Source organism: Cavia porcellus, unplaced genomic scaffold (genome assembly GCF_034190915.1).
Source record: "Cavia porcellus strain 051 isolate PalLab524CR breed Dunkin Hartley unplaced genomic scaffold, mCavPor4.1 scaffold_16, whole genome shotgun sequence".
In the NCBI taxonomy this organism is placed as follows: Eukaryota; Metazoa; Chordata; class Mammalia; order Rodentia; family Caviidae; genus Cavia; species Cavia porcellus.
The window spans coordinates 71,731,265-71,748,178 of NW_026947499.1; the positions used below are offsets into that span (position 1 = coordinate 71,731,265).

At 40.6% G+C, this 16,914-nt stretch overlaps 1 protein-coding gene across 1 annotated transcript in view; it reads left to right on the forward strand.

The window, feature by feature from the left end:
* LOC106028440 (endogenous retrovirus group K member 24 Gag polyprotein-like) overlaps positions 1-16,211 on the forward strand; it is a 53,371-nt gene extending 37,160 nt beyond the window's left edge. The window contains exons 2-4 of the mRNA XM_063227091.1: positions 10,887-12,106; positions 12,254-12,434; positions 16,057-16,211. Coding sequence (XP_063083161.1) covers positions 10,887-12,106; positions 12,254-12,434; positions 16,057-16,211 — 1,556 coding nt within the window. The remainder of the gene's footprint in view (positions 1-10,886; positions 12,107-12,253; positions 12,435-16,056) is intronic.
* Positions 16,212-16,914: the final 703 nt, after the last annotated feature.

Here is a 16,914-nt window from a genome sequence, read left to right on the forward strand (position 1 = left end):
TCCTCTGTCTGAGGAGCATCTAGAACAAAATACTTTCCCATTCTGGAGTTTGTTTCTTCACTAAACTAGCTCATTCCCCAATTGTACAGAGACTTTTCAACGTGATGTAATCTCATTTGTTGATTCTCACTGCTATTTCTTGGACAATTGCAATGCAACTCTTTAGAAAAACCCTTTCCTACACCCATGCTATTCCTATTGTACCTATTTTATCTTCCTGTAGGCTCAGTGTTTCTCTTTTAAAAGTGATACCTTTTATCCATTTTTATTTTAATTCAGTACATGGTGAGAGATATAGGTGTAGTTTCAATCTTCTGCAGTTACTCAGTTTTGGCAGCACCACTTGTTGAATAGACTCTCTTTCCTCCAAGGTATGCTTTGGCTCCTTTGTCAAAGATTAAATAGCTGAATATGTCTGGGATGTTTCTGTATCCTCCATTCTATTTTGCTGGCCCATGTATCTGTTTGTTTGTTTGATTGTTTGTTTTGTTTCATTTCAGTGCTATGCTGTTTATATCACTGTTGCTTTGTAGTGTAGTTTGAAATCAGGCATCGCAATTCCTCTTGCTCTGCTCTTTTGGTCCGAAATTTCTTTTACTACTCTGAGTTTCCTCTGACTACAAATGAATTTTAAGGTTGTCCTCTTAAGATCTGTAAATTATTGTGTTACTATTTGGATTTAGATTGCTTTAACTCTTATAGTAGGGTCTGGGATTATAACTCAGTGGCATAAGTACCTGCCTGGAAGGTCCTGCATTTAATATCTGGCATCAAAAATAAATAATTATATGAATAAACAAATCTTACTACAGTTTTGGAAGTATGGACTCTTGTTGGTATTGGTCCTGCCTATCCAGGAGCAGGGTAAATCTTTCCTTCCATTGTCGGATGTACTCTTCAGTCTCCTTTATCAGAGTATTTCAGTAATCTTTGTCAAGGTCTTTTACTTCCTTGCTTAGGTTAATTGCTAGGCATTTCATTTCTTTTGAAGCTACTTTGAAGCTACTTATCCTTTTTGTAATTTCCTTTTCATCAAGTTCATTTTGGTGTAAAAATTACTAAGGATTTTTGTGCATCTATCTTGTATCCTGCTATATTACTAAGTTAATTACTAATGCTAAGAGTTTTTTGGTGGAGTTCTTTGGGTCTTCTATGTAGAATAACCTGCCATTTGCAAATAATTACAATTTGACATTTTCCTTTACCATATATATTTCTTTTATTTTTTTTCTCTTACCTGATTCCTGTGGTTAATGTTTCAAAAACTGTTGAATAAAATTTGTGATGATTTTAAGGAATTGTTCCTGATTTTAGTGTGTTTGTTCCCATGTAATATAGTGTTTACTGATGTTTTGACATAAGTAGCTTCTATCAAATTCAGGAATGGTTCTTCTATACCTGTTTTCTTCAGGGATTTTATCATGACAATTAGAGTACATTGTCTGAAGCCTCTCTTTCATCTGTTGATATGGTCATATGATTTTTGACTTCATTTTTGTGAATGTGATATATTACATTTATGACTTATACATGATGAACCACCCTTGCAACTCTGGGATGGAACCTACTTTATCATACTATATGATACTTTTGTTAATATGCTGAATTTTATTCATTAATATCTTCTTAAGAATTTTTGCATCTATGTTTATTAGGGAGATTGGCCTGTAATTCACTTTATACTTTGGTCTTTATCCAGGTTTGGGGTCAGGATGATACAGGCTTTCATAAGCAAATTTGGGAACACTCCATTCCTTTCATTTTCTTTGAAAAGCATGCGAAGTTTTGGTCGTATATCATCCTCAGATGTTTTATAGAATTCTACAGTGAATCTATCATGTCCTGGGTTTCTTTATTACTTTATTACTATATTGATTCTATTGTTATTGAGTTATTCAGTATATTTAGATCTTCTTGGGTTAGCTTTGATAATTTGTATAGTCTAGGGAGACATCAATGTTTTAAAATTTGTCAAATTTTGCAATACATTTTTTCAAAGTAGTTACTATCTTCTGGGTTTCAACAGTGTCTGTTATAATTTTGCTTTTTCCATCTTGTTTATTTATTTTTTGCTTTTTTCATTTCTTATGCATTGATGAAATTCTTTTCTCTTTTTCTCTTGGTAAGTCTGGCTGAAGGCTTAACTATTTTATTTATGGATTCAAAGATCTAGTTCTTTAATTTATTGATTTCTTTTGTATTATCATCATTCCAGTGATTTCTGCTCTAATCTTTTAATTTCCGCCTTAATTTATGTTTGGGCCTGCACTGTGATTGGTTCTTAAGTATCTCAAGATTTCTCATAAGTTTATTTATTTGAGTTTTCTCAGCTTTCCTAATGTTAGTATTGATTATGTTGAATTATCGTGGTGTCCCACATGTTACAGTGATTTCTATTAGGTTTCTCATTAACTTCAAGAAATTTTAAAAATGTCTTCATTAATTTCTTTTTTGACCCAGTGGTTCTTTAGGAGTGTATTGTGAATTTTCTGGGTTCTCACAATTTTTTGCTAATTTCTTCCATCATTGATTTCTACTTTCACTGTTAAAGTAGTACATATGAGATAATTTCAGTTCTTTTATATTTACCTAAACAGACTTTGTGGACTCGTGTGAGTTACCTTGGAAAAATTACCATGTGCTGCAAGAATCTATATTCTGTTGTAACGGAAAGGATTACTCTGTAAGGTAACAACAATTAAACCTATATCTTCAAGGGTGTGGTCGTTTCTGAAATTTTTTTATTGATTTTTTCTTTGATCAGTCTCTTTATGAATGTGAGGTGTCAAGATAGCCCACTATAATTGTATTAATACTGATTTGATCTTTTACATTCACCAGTGTTTGTTTCATGAAGATTAAAGGTACAGTAAATTGGTGCATATGTATTTATCAATATAATCTCTTCTTGTTCGATTGCTCCCTTTTGTGGATTGTAATGATCTATGTGTCTCGTCTAGTCTGTTTTAGCTTGAAGTTTACCTTGTTTGAGGTTAAAAATGCTACCCCTGCTTGTCTTTGGGGTCCTGTTGAGTGAAATGTTGGTTTTCATCTTTTCATTTTTAATTTATGAATTTCTTTGTGGATTAGGTGAGTTTCTTCAATACACCAGACTGTTGCATTTTTTTTTGATCCAGTCTACCAATCTGTGTCCTTTAATTAAAGAATTGAAGCTACTAATGTTGAGAGATATTACTGAGATGTATTGATTAGTTACTACTATGGCATTCTTTGTGTTGGTGAGTCCTTTGTTTTTTCTTTTTCTGTCAGTTTTTTTTTTCCAGTTACTCTAACTGGTGTTTCATTTATTCTAGCTGCATTTGTTTCATTAACTAGGATATTGGTAGTTATTGCCCAGAGTGCTGTTTTGTAGTAATAAATGTCTTGAGATGGCCTTCCTCACAAAAACATCCTTATTTCACATCTATTGGAAAGCTTTGCTGACAAGGTTAGTCTGGTTGGAAGTTATCTGCTCTTTAGGCTAGAAAAGCTTAAAGGGTTTGCATTGGGAATTCTGCTGTAATTCTAATTGTTCTAGATTTATATATTTATATTTTTTCATTTTTTCCTTTGAGTGTTTTTTAGTTTTTTTCTTCTCTTTGATATTTGAGAATTTCATAGAGATACATCTTGGTGAGCCTCTTGTTATCAGTGTTGTTTGGTGTTCTGTATTCTTTGCTCCTTTTTATGTTGAACTCCTTTCTCGTATTTTTGCTACAATTTTCTGTGAACATGTTAATAATACCATCTGTGTTATCTTCTAGCTTTTCTCTAACTGCAAGTAACATTATTTTGGTCTTCTTAGTGTCATTTATTAGCTGTTGAATGGCATTTTCCTGCATTTCTAATGACTTCTTTTAATGTTTTTAAATAGCATTTTTCCTGAATTTCTGACATTCAGTCTTTACCCTATCTCTGTGATTTATAAATTATGTATAAATTTATAAATCTCAGAAATTTCCATCTGTCATATTTTCAAGGATTCTATAATCCTATTGAATCTCTCACTTATGTTTTGAGCAGCTTTGGTCAGGTTGCCCAGTTTTTTATTAATTTCTTCTGCATTCACCTGGGCATATTGAGTGATGATGCCATAAAGTTCTCATTTATTTCTCTTTGAAATTGTATAGTTTTCATCTGTTCTGTAAACCTTTCATGGAACTCTGCTCCCTGGTTGTTTGTTTTCCTTTCTATTCGGGCTCCCTGGCTCCATTTTAGGGCTCTGCTGCCCTGTTTCACACGATCCTGTATGTCACTATAAACCTTTATTATTGAATAACATGCCGTGAACTCTGGATATGGACACTGAGAGAAAACTTGTTGTTTTTTACTATTACATTGTCTTTCCTGTACTTGTAAGTTTAGTGATATCGCTAGTGTCGAACGACAACTGGACGTGTCAAAGCCACTCCTGCACTTTCCTTAGCCTGAACTAAGAAGGTTATGGCTTTGATCCAGACAAACTGTACGCTGGCCATAATACTTTAAACTGTGGGATTCCACTGAGTGCAGGTGGCTGTGCCAGGGGTCGAAGACACCACCACACTGCTTCTTCAGGGCCACGCTGTCTTATACTTTCTCCTCCAAGCTTGGCCTCCTTCAATAGACTACAAGCCCTGTGAATTCAGGCCTCCTCCGAGGGACCCAAGGAGACACATACCTAGTGCTTCCTCTCTGCACACCTATGATCCAAGGATTCTCTCACCCGGGCTCTGCGGTGGGGTAACTCTTTTCTGGAGCAAAACTCCCCTCTTCTTCAGTCGAGGGGATAGATGGTCGTCTCCATTGCCCGGTGCTGAGCAGATAGCAGGAACAGTGCCCAGTCTGTGCTTGTTCCATCAGCGCCTGGATTCCTCCCTGACTCAGCCACACAGTACAGGCTCTGGCAGGCGTTTCAGGTTTGGGGTGGGATGTTTATCCATAGATTTTCGATTCTAAACAAACAACAAAAAATCCATACAAATAAAGGATTAAACAAACAACATATTATGCTTGAATGCCAGAATATTTGATTAATCATCAAGGACAAATTCAGTCATTCACAGCTTAGAACATTTTGCAATTTCAGATGCTCGTTTTTATTTTCTCTTTAATTTTTCAAGCATACAAAAGAATACATTAAAATATATGTAACTGATCTTGGGTTTGATGGTTTACAATCCTCTTATGACCTGTATGGGATAGAAGTTGAATGAGGTGATCAAAATGTGTATTTCAGTACACATAATTTAGCAATCTTTCTTAGTATCATGTAGCTTTTTAATTTGTCTTTGAATTGTTAACTGAAGGACGTTTCTTTTTATCCAAAATTAGATAATTCTATTTAGTGTTTAATGTGTATCTTATATTAAATACAACTGTATTTGAATTTGAAGATCACAATTTTTAAAGAATGTGTCATTATAGCCTCTTGAAATACTAACTAGTCTTAAAATCTTGGTTATGTAAAAAATCTGATATTTTCTGAGAATGAGTGTTCTTGTGAACACAAGGTTACATTTCCTAGTGTGTTAAAGTGGTAGAAATTGAGGTAAATTTGTTTCTTTTGATAAGATAAGCATTCCATTATTTTAACAATATAGTTTATTCAGATAGTAATGGGGAAATAGAAATAGTGATTTTTCAACATTGTAATATTTAGAGATCAATGCATCTCTAATCATTCCAATTATAAAAAAATAATTCAAAATTCAGATCATTTTCATTATTTTTTCCAAAATCATAGCCCAGTCTTGCAGCTTGATTTATGAATTTATGTATATTATTAACAAGCTTTAATAGTAACTGAAAAAATCACATTTAGATCATTGCCTATTTTATGAAATATAAGAAGAAATGTCAATGTAAATATTTACATAATATTATTTTCAGTTATTGATGCAGAAAATCTATAGGTTAATTTAACAATGAGCTAGTATTAATACAAATAATTGATCAGAAATCTGATTCAGGGAGAAATGTTAAATCTTAAAATGAAAAGGTCTACCCTAAAGATTAACTGCATATTAAACCATATGATTGAACTAGAATTTACAGAGGTACACAGATATTCCAACACATAAAAATTGGAGCTGCTAATGCTTCATTTTTGCTTCAGTGGTTTAAAAGGGTATTCAGAAAGTTCTAACCATGCCACCCACCCATCCCCCCAACACACACAAACACACACATACACACACACACACACACACACACACACACACACACACACACGAGTGTTAGAATTTGCTGTATGGCTGTGACAGATTGAGTTTTAACACTGCATTCTACAGTCTAGGTTGATGGTACATTTTTATCAATTTTTATCAAAGACATTGGGTAGTAACTAAAGAAAAAACTTGTTTTTGCTTCTTATTCTCCATGGAATTGCTGTAACTACAGGTCAGGGCATCAGTGCCATCGCTGCCTGCTTTTATTCTTTTCCAATTCTTTCTTCAGACCAACTTATATAGCTGTAAATTCTTCTTGCCTTCCAATTTTTGAAGCATAATTTTGATTGCTGTTTATTCATAAAAGTATTCCAAATTACTTTCAAATATTTTTCAGGTGGCAGAACTCTAAACCTGTTAGTGAGACTTTTGAAGAGAAATGGCTTTTTATAAGTCATTTACAATGAAACATCAGCGCATTTGTTACTTGCTGTACATGCACATGTGAGATAAAGAATATCAAAACAAAGCAGACAGACGATATTAAGAATATCTCATTGTTCTTTACACTTTCAAAGGAAAACAGTTTTCTCATACACATAAAGCAGATCCTCTTTTTCCATAGATTCCGTGTACATGCACTTCGTCTGCCTCACATTAAAAAATATTTCAAAGTTAGTTGCATGTGCACTGAACATATGCACTTTCTCATGCCGTCATTTCCTACGTATCACAACATACCAGCTATTTATATTGCATTGACATTGTGTGAGCTATATGTAATCTTGAGATGATTTAAGTACAGAGGATAATGTATAGATTATATGCAAATACTACACCTGTTTTATATAATAGGCATAATATCCACAGATTTTGGTATTTAAGCAGTGCTCTTGGAGATAGATATGCGTGGTATATGTAAGTGAGTGTATAGAGTCTGCACACACACTAATATGTATATCTATTTATCTCATATATCAATCTCCCACTCTGAATAGCACAAATTTAATTTGGGTCACATATATTCATATTACATAAATAGTTTTCTTAAATTATTTATTTTGAGAAAATTATTATATGCTTTCAACTCAGCATATGTGAAAGTCATAGAAATAAGTTTAATAAATCCCCTAAATTAAGAAGCTTACAATCTATTGAGGAAACTCATAAAGCAATATAAAGGTGTCTAAAAATATTACAAATATGTAGCACTTTGGGAAAGGAATAAAGTAGTAGTGACCTGCTCTATTTTGTGAGCTCTCCAACAAGGGGAATTTTGTCTTCCATGTTCAAACAGTAGGGCATTACATTGATATAATTGACATGAAAGCCAAAAGATAAAGTGGAGGAATGAAATTCTTGATGAATTATAGGCGTGAATTTTCATGAAAACTAAACATAGCATTGTGTTGTAAAATAGATTGCAGCCAGATGTTGGAAAGACAAATGAAAGGTACTTTGTCGACTGATAAACTTAGTGCTACAGGCAAAGAGAAAAGTCTTTTGCATGAACTGCAAATAAGGAAACTAAATGATTACTTGTGTATTTTATCAAAATAACTATCTGCAGTATTTATCTAGGTAATTCAGTAATCAGTATGACTCCAAATTATGCAGTCATCAGTATGACCAGCAGAAACTGGGAGACGTGGAAGATAGAAAAATCATTTTTAATTGATTAAATACAGAAGCAGAATGAATAATGAAGAGTAATTGGACTTTGTTTGCTTGTTTGGTTTTACCAATCTGGGCTGATTACACAGAGCTGAACTCAAAAGTGTCCTTTGGGAAGAGCCTTCTGCCTTATACTGTATAACTTGACGATTCAGTTTGAATGTGTCGGTGGCTCAAATCCATTTAGCTTAAATGATGAGAAGGACCAATCAAAATGGAACCTCACAGGTGTGCTGATGTGTATAATTAGATGCATAATGCAGCTTCTCTCACCAATGGTTTGTTTGATTTCTTATATTTATATTTTGATTGATCTTTTCACATGCTAAGAAATAGAACTTCATGAAACTTAAAATATATGGACAGGCATCTATATATCCACAAATTGTATGCTTTTAAACACTTTAAAACATATTTTTGATAACTATTAAGCTTCTCCTGTCTCTACTGATTAAAATATTCTTATCATTAATTATGTTTTAACATATCTATGAGTAAGGATGTGAGGATGCTTAAAATTTTTAGGGAAGCATGAGTAGAATTTCAAAATTCATGACAATCAGTAATGGAGTAATTGATGAGTGAAAGACTTTTGTCATACTCTGCGTTCAATACTGCATATTACTATGCAGGCAGGCATCTGTAAGCATGAAAGATTTTGCTTCCTTTAAAGAAATTAACCTAGAAAGTGATCATCCAAGCTCAGAGTATCCAATATTTCTTACATGTTGTTTAATGGTAACATACTTAATAAATAATATAATAAATGAAACAGTAATCTAGACAATACAAAGAAACATATTTGGTTCATTATAAATATCATTATAAATACATAATTATAAATATCATTCTGTATGTAATCTAGCTCTTGGACATCTGACAATTGGAGCAAACAAGTGTTCTATGGATATTGCAAATGCTCTCCTTATTCTGAAAGTTTGAATGCCATCTGGCTCTTTGGCAACATCAATAGACACGTGCAGTTTGTGAATTTGGAGATCTCGTGAGTCTTTTGCTGTTGAAGACCTCCATGTAGGATTAGAGGATTCCTGAACTTTCCTACAGTCACTCTAATCAAACCTGCTTAAAATTTCTCCTCAGAATTCTTCCTAGAAAATACAATTATATTTTTATAGTCATCTCTAACTTTATAAGCGTAAACAAAACTCAGAAAAAGCTGTATCACCAATGGCTGCTCAGCCAGAAGACATGTGAACATATAAAATATTAAGTGTACTATTTTAATCAATTATTTTGGAAGTCTAATATTAGCACCCTTTGGGCAAATGACAATATTGCAAACAGGCAAGAGTTTTTTAAAGAATAATTTATCAAACTTCAACCTCATAGGTCCATGAAAATGTATTTTCATAACAGACTTGTTGGCACATAAAATGTTAATAAATATTGATTTGGGGTTTTTAAACTTGAAATCATTCGTGGAAGTTATTATTTTGCTAATTTTTGCTATAAATTTAATTTATTTTTAAAATATTTAATCACACTACCATACACACTTGATTATGGCTCCTCTTATCAGAATCATTTTGTTGTATTTTTCATCTCCAATCTCAGCACTTCAGTTTTGTATGTTCCCAGGTCTTACATCGCATGTGTCATGATGTTTGGTATTTGGAATGGAGAAATAGCTGATACTGATTGGCCTGTTTTAAATCGACTAAGTAGGAGCTCAATTACATTAAACTTTTCATCTGATTTGAAATATCAGTATTTTGGAGGAGTAAATCTGTTTATGACTTTCACAGTGCATATTGACAATAAAAGTACAACAGAGATGAATTTCCCTCAACACACCTGCTCCCCTGAGGAAAGAAATAATATGCTAAATACAACTAAGCCAAAGTCCTAAAGATGAAATGGTGCTGAAATGTACTGAGAAGTTTTGGTATCTTGAGTCATACAAAAGTACCTGGTACCTGACTATATTATGGGTATGCAGATGATTTCATTTTATTACTGATTTTTATTTTCAACAGTAATTTGAGAGGAAGCAGTTGTATTCTTCCTGGTTCCCTCAGCTACACAGCAGTTGACCAGGGTTAGGAGTTTGGTCACCTCAGAGCATGCGTCTCTGACCATTATTTCTGAGCGCCTGCCATTTCTGCAGGAAAACGAAATAGCCTGGGGTGGGATCTCGCTAAATCTCTTTCAATGACTAATGCTCTAACAAATTTCAGGTTTCTATCTCTTTATTATTCCAAGAATGCCTGTATTGATCCTCCTCAGTTAGTTTTTTGAAATGCGCTCCCTCCTGCAAGGAACAGTAGGAAGGCAACATGTTGGGGGCCCTGGCCGGGTGATATGAGGCCTGTAGGAAAGAGTGAAGCCTGAGCTAGATTACCCCTCCCATCGAGTGTGCCAAGATGGCGCTTATATCCTGCTTCCTGCTTAGTAAACAACACACCCTGTAAGACAGTCCGCCCAGCAACAACTGCCGTTGGCCAATCAGCTTGCCTTGCCTACTTTAATATGATTGGACACTGTATCCGTATATATACTGGTGCCACCCTTGGAGAGAGGCAGAATAGGAAGGAGATATAGGAGAGAATAGAGTAAGAGAGAAGAAGCGCAGAGAGAAGCACGCAAGGAGCCGCGGAGGGCGGACCAGAGGAGGCTTCCCTCGGGCGGGATCGGGGATCCCGGAGCAGGCTGTACGGAGAGAGAGAGAGAATAAACGGAAAGGTTGTCCGCCAACAACTCTTGTCGTGTGCTTTTCCTGCCGGCCGGGACCGACACCGACAATTGGTGGCCCGTACGGGGACCTGATCACCCCCGAGACGAGGCGGACAACGCTCCAGTACTGCACTGCAGGACAGGTGAGTAGGGGATAAACCTGGGCTCTGGGTGGCGCGCACCTACAGGGCTTTTTAGACTCCCCTCAGGCTCACGTGTACGTGGCAGACTAGCCTCACACGGTGAGAACAAACTTCTCAGTGACAGGCATGGGCAACTTACCCACTAAGAGTTCCAAGTCACTGGTAAGAGCAGTGAAAGACCTGCTCAAGATTTCAGGCATATCAATAAGTTCCAAGACACTTGCAGAATTCCTCCAACAAATAGATGAGGCGGCACCCTGGTTCCTGCCGACGGGACATTTGTCCCTGCCTTGTTGGGAGAAATTGGGTAAAGATTTAGAACGAGCAGAAGCGGAGTGCCGGCTTCCACTTTCGGTTCGGCCGCTCTGGGAGATGATTCATTCCTGCCTCAAAGGGGAGAGGAACGGGGCTAAAGATAGCGCGGACGGGCTCTCTCGGGCCCGCCGAGCTTTTGAGGGGGCCCGCTCGGAGTCCTCCCGGGAGGGGTCCATCGCAGGGAGCGTGCGAGGGCGCTCGCGAGAGCGAGGCAAGAGAGAGGCGCCCCCTGCCTCGGATTCCTCAGACTCAGATACCTCGGAGGGCGAGGACAATGAGGTAAGTGACTCCCCTAATCCCTTCGCAGCTTTACGTAGAGATCTAGTCAAGATGCAGACAGACCTAAAAAAGGGAAAAGAACTCTTGAGCACTCCCCAACGGAAGGTCATAGAGCCTTCCGCGCCACCCTGGGGGGTCCCAAACGCCAGTTCCTATGGGGAGATGGCAGCCTGGGGCCCACCTCTGTTGCCACCCCCATGGAGGGAGTGGCCTGGACCGTTGTCACATGCAGAGCCACCATCTTATTTGCCTGGCGACCCGCCATCTTGTGCCCCAAAGGCTGGTCGGCCATGTTGTAAAGAGGCGCCATTTTGTGATAGGGAGAGACAGTCATCTCACAAGGAGACACCATCTTGTGAGAGAATACCAAGGTCCCAAGAAAAGTACTTTCGTAGATGGACATTTAAGATGGAACAAATCCCCCATGGGGCAAATGAGTACGAACAATGTGGGTTCTATCCGGTACACCTGGCGCAAGGCCAGGGACCCAATTACTGGGAACCACTGGAGATTAAGCAAATTAAGGAGCTCAAAACTGCGGTTGCCACGTTTGGCCCTACTGCTCCTTACACTATAACAATGTTGGAAAATCTGTCCGCCGGTGGTTTCCTGACACCCAGTGATTGGACCCAGTTGGCTAAAGCCTGCCTGGCCCCCGGGGCTTTTCTGGACTGGCGCGCCTGGTACACTGAGTTTGCTGCCGAGCAGGCCGAGAGAAATGCGGCTAGGGGCCATAGGGGACAAAATGAGGACATGCTTATGGGTAAGGGTCAATATGCCCAAGATCAAACCAGATTCCCTCCAGGTGTATATGAACAAATACACAACATAGGTATTCGTGCCTGGAAGCAGGTAAACAACACAGGAGCGGCCTCACAATGCCTCTCTAAAATTGTTCAGGGCAACGCAGAACCTTTTGTGGATTTTGTGGCCAGAATGCAAGAGGCAGCCGATAGACTCTTTTCAGATCCGATTGCTGCTGCTCCTCTTGTTAAACAGTTGATCTTTGAGCAGTGCACCAAGGACTGCAGGGCAGCCATAGCGCCCCACAAGGGTAAAGACATAGAAGCTTGGATCAAGATTTGCAGAGAAATAGGAGGGCCACTGTCCAACTCAGGCGTGGCTGCCCTTTTAGCTGCCGCTTTACGACAGACAAGGCCTCAGAAGGCTAATGACCCTGGTAAGCCCAGGGGATGCTTCCAGTGTGGGGATCCTAACCACATAAGAAAAAACTGCCCCAAGACTGGACGGGGGGAATTTATACCCAGAAGACAGGAATCAGACAAACAAACGGGGACCTGCGAAAGGTGCGGTAAAGGTTCTCACAAAGCAAAAGATTGCAGATCAGTTTTTGATGCCCAGGGAAACCGTATTAGTGGCAGGGAGATTCCGGAGCCAAAAAACGGCCAGAGGGGGCCCTCCCTACGGATGGGCCCCCACCCCCTAGACAGGACAGCACAAGGTGGCAGCCCCCCACAAGGGCTACCCCTGGGTCAGCAGGCGTGGACCTCTGTGTCGCCTCCAGACTCCTATTAACACCCGATATGGGCGTTCAGGTGGTCGGGACCACCTTCAAAGGACCGCTACCTGAAAAGTCAGTTGGTTTAGTGATTGGACGGTCCTCCACAGCCCTCCGGGGCCTTACCGTGATCCCTGGAGTTATAGACTCAGACTACACAGGAAACATTAAGGTTATGGTACAATCTCATGTAGGGACCATGGTGATTAATGAGGGGGATAAGATAGCACAACTTTTATTGCTCCCCAGTCTCCATGAGAGATTCCAGTCTAGACAACGGGTTAGAGGGGATCAGGGTTTTGGCTCCTCTGGAGAAATTTTTGAAGGACTTCATATGACTCTTGATAAAAGACCCATGCTCTCGCTCAGGGTTAATGGTAAAAAAATAACAGGACTCCTGGATACAGGGGCGGACCGCTCCATTGTCTCCAAGAAAGACTGGCCTTCTAGCTGGCCCACCAATACAGCTGATAACACACTCCAAGGGTTGGGGATGGTGGCTGCCCCCCAGGTTAGTGCCGTGACCCTGCCTTGGTGTGATGAGGAAGGTCACCAAGGACATTTTCAACCTTTTGTTCTACAGCTGCCGATATCCTTGTGGGGGAGAGACATCCTCACTCAGATGGATGTCACTCTTACATCCACCTGTTCTCCCCAAGCTAAAGGCATACTTAGAAATCAGGGATATGTCCCTGGCAAGGGCTTGGGCTCTGCCCTGCAGGGCCGGACATCTCCCGTATCTGTAGAAAAAAGGAAAGATAGACATGGGCTGGGTTTTTCCTAGGGGCCACTGAGAAAGTTCTCCTGCCCACTCCAATTAAGATCACTTGGAAATCCCAAAATCCGGTTTGGGTACCTCAGTGGCCCCTACCCAGGGAGAAGCTTTTAGCATTAACCGAGATAGTCAAAACCCAGTTTCAGGCAGGGCACATAAAGCCATCAACCTCCCCTTGGAATACCCCTGTTTTTGTTATTAGAAAGAAATCAGGTAAGTGGAGGCTGCTCCATGATCTAAGGGCAGTCAACGCGCAGATGCAACCCCTGGGGGCGATCCAGAGGGGGCTGCCAGCTCTCTCGGCCATCCCTCAGTCCTGGCCAGTTTATGTTATAGATCTTAGAGACTGTTTCTTCTCAATCCCCCTGCATCCAGAGGACACCCATAGATTCGCCTTTACCCTACCCACCATTAACCAAGAAAGTCCTGATCAGAGGTACGAGTGGGTCACATTACCCCAGGGTATGGCCAACAGTCCCACCATGTGTCAGATTTACCTTGATTCTCTACTGGCCCCCCTACGCGAGGCCTTCCCCAGAGTTAGGTGTATTCATTACATGGATGATCTGCTGATCAGTGCAAAAGATGTAAATAGGTTAGAGGATATGCTAGGCCAACTGGTCAAGGCCCTGAGAAAGGCCAATTTACATATTGCCCCTGACAAGATTCAGGGAGGAGACATAGTAACCTACTTGGGTACCAAAGTCTCCCCTACATCGATTTCTCCACAGAAGGTAACCATCAGAACAGATAATCTTACAACCCTAAATGACATGCAAAAGTTATTGGGAGATATAAATTGGATCAGACCTTACTTGCACATCCCCAATTCGGACTTAAAGCCCCTGTTTGATCTCCTGAGAGGAGATCCGGATATTGCCTCCCCTAGAGAGTTCACCCCAGAAGCCAGAGTTGCTCTAAAAAAGATAGAAGAGGCCCTAAGCAAAGCTACATTACAGAGAATTGACCCAGAACAGCCTTTTGAGGTCTGCTTGTTGCAGACCAGTTCTCAGCCCACGGCAGTGATTTGGCAGAAAGGACCACTTCTGTGGGTGCACCCTAAGGTTTCACCTGCCAAGATTATTGAACATTACCCGGAAACAGTTGCTTCCCTGGCTCTGGAGGCACATGGTAGAGCCATCCAGCACTTTGGCTCCACGCCTCACGCTATTCGGGTGCCTTATACCGCTTCTCAAATAAAAATTCTGACTGCTTGCATAGATACTTGGGCCATCCTGAGATGTGTTTTTCTTGGGGAGATAGACAATCAGTTCCCTAAGGACCCTATACTACAGTTTATTACTCAACATCCGGTGATATTTCCAAAAATCACCGCCCCTGCACCCCTTACTCCTGCAACAACAGTCTATACTGATGGGTCAAAAACCGGGATAGGGTCCTATGTGGTCTCAGGCATGCCTCCAGTTAACATACAGTTTGAACCAGATCAACCACAGGTGGTAGAGTTACAAATTGTACAAACCGTCCTCGAGAAGTTCCCAGGGGCCCTTAATATTGTTTCTGATTCAAAATATGTTGTCAATGCCATGCAGGTCCTTGAGACTGCAGGCCCAATTAAGCCAACCTCCAAAGTGACTAATTTGTTTTTGTCTATCCAGACATTGCTCATAAATAGACACAACAAAATATACATCACTCACATAAGAGCACATACACGCCTACCAGGGCCCATGGTACAAGGCAATGCGGCTGCTGACGCGGCCACTCGCCCGTTGTGGATTTTCAATATGTTATCTCCAATAGAGCAAGCCCGTCAGTTCCATGACAAATTCCATGTCAACGCCAGGACGCTAGCCAAACAGTACCACATCTCCAGGGCTGACGCGCGGGACATCGTGCGACTGTGCGGCTCATGCACCACATACACGCCTGCCGTATCAACGGGGGTTAACCCCAGGGGGTTGATCCCTGGCGATACTTGGCAAATGGATGTCACACACATGACAGAATTTGGATCTCTTAAATATGTCCATGTCTCCACGGACACCTGTTCTCATATTATATTCGCGACTGCGGAGACAGGCGAAAAGGTGTCTAATGTGATAAACCATTGCTTGGCGGCCTGGGCCGCATGGGACAAACCAAAAATATTAAAAACTGATAATGGACCAGCCTATATAGGCAAAGCCTTTAATGAGTTCTGCAAAAAAATGGGGGTTCAATTAAAACATGGTATTCCATACAATCCCCAAGGCCAAGGAATCATTGAAAGGGCTCATAGAAGCCTTAAAGAAATTTTACAAAAACAAAAAGGGGGAGTAAGCCAGGGCCTGCCCCCAAAGGCACGGCTCTCCATGGCACTATTCACATACAATTTTTTGAACCTGAACAACAACAACCACTCCCCGGTTATGGAACATTGTAATCCATCTCCTAGCAATAGGGGATGGGTGAAATGGAAAGATGTCCTGACGGGACAATGGATGGGCCCGGATCCAGTAGTCAGCTGGAACCGAGGTGCGGTTTGTGTTTTCCCACAGGAACCAGGAAGAGAACCATTGTGGGTTCCAGAACGGCTGACGCGCGTAGCGAATCCAACGGAGCGCAATGCAGGGGACACTCCAAAACTTAACGGCAACGAACAGCCCGGTCAAGATCGGTCCGACCAGGATACTGCTGCTCGACCGAGCGATACCGTATGACTTCTGGAGCACAATAATGATTATGCTCTCTATAGTAATTGGTTCTCTTTTAGGGTACGGCGCAGCCAGAATGGCTAGGCCACGCCGCCTCCCGGCAACCCCTTTCCTCCTGGCTCTGATGCTCACCACCACCACTGAAATAGGAGCAGACCTGGTATGGGCGGCAATACACCATCCGCCAGCGCTAGCCATGATTTCTACTACAGCCCCCTCTCTCCCAAAGCTGTACGCAAAAAACTGCTCCGCCAGATTGCCCTGCATACCAGATATACCGCTAACCATCAAACCCATACGTTTTGACCTCCCCATCACTAATGATGTGGTCATCTTTTCCACTGTTAGCTACCCCTCATGTCATCTGGGATCATGCATAGGCTTCCTGCCCTTTTTTATAAAATGGCACGACACCTCCCTGACGGTAAAGTTGTCCGCCCCATTTCTGTATCCGCCTGAATGTTCGGGTAAACATGCTAGCCAACTAGCCTGTAGACCCCGAGCAGCCATGCACACCCGTCCCGATTTTCCCACATGCCCGTACCGTGTATCCCCAAGCCGTAAAAGACAGATGGTGGATCTGTCACAACTTTCGTGGCAGCCCTGCACTGTCGATGGCGTGGGAGTTACTTATCTAAACATGTCTTGGTGGTCCCGGTTCTCTCTTCCACGCAGTACAGACATACTCACTGTGACTGGGTGGGAGTCA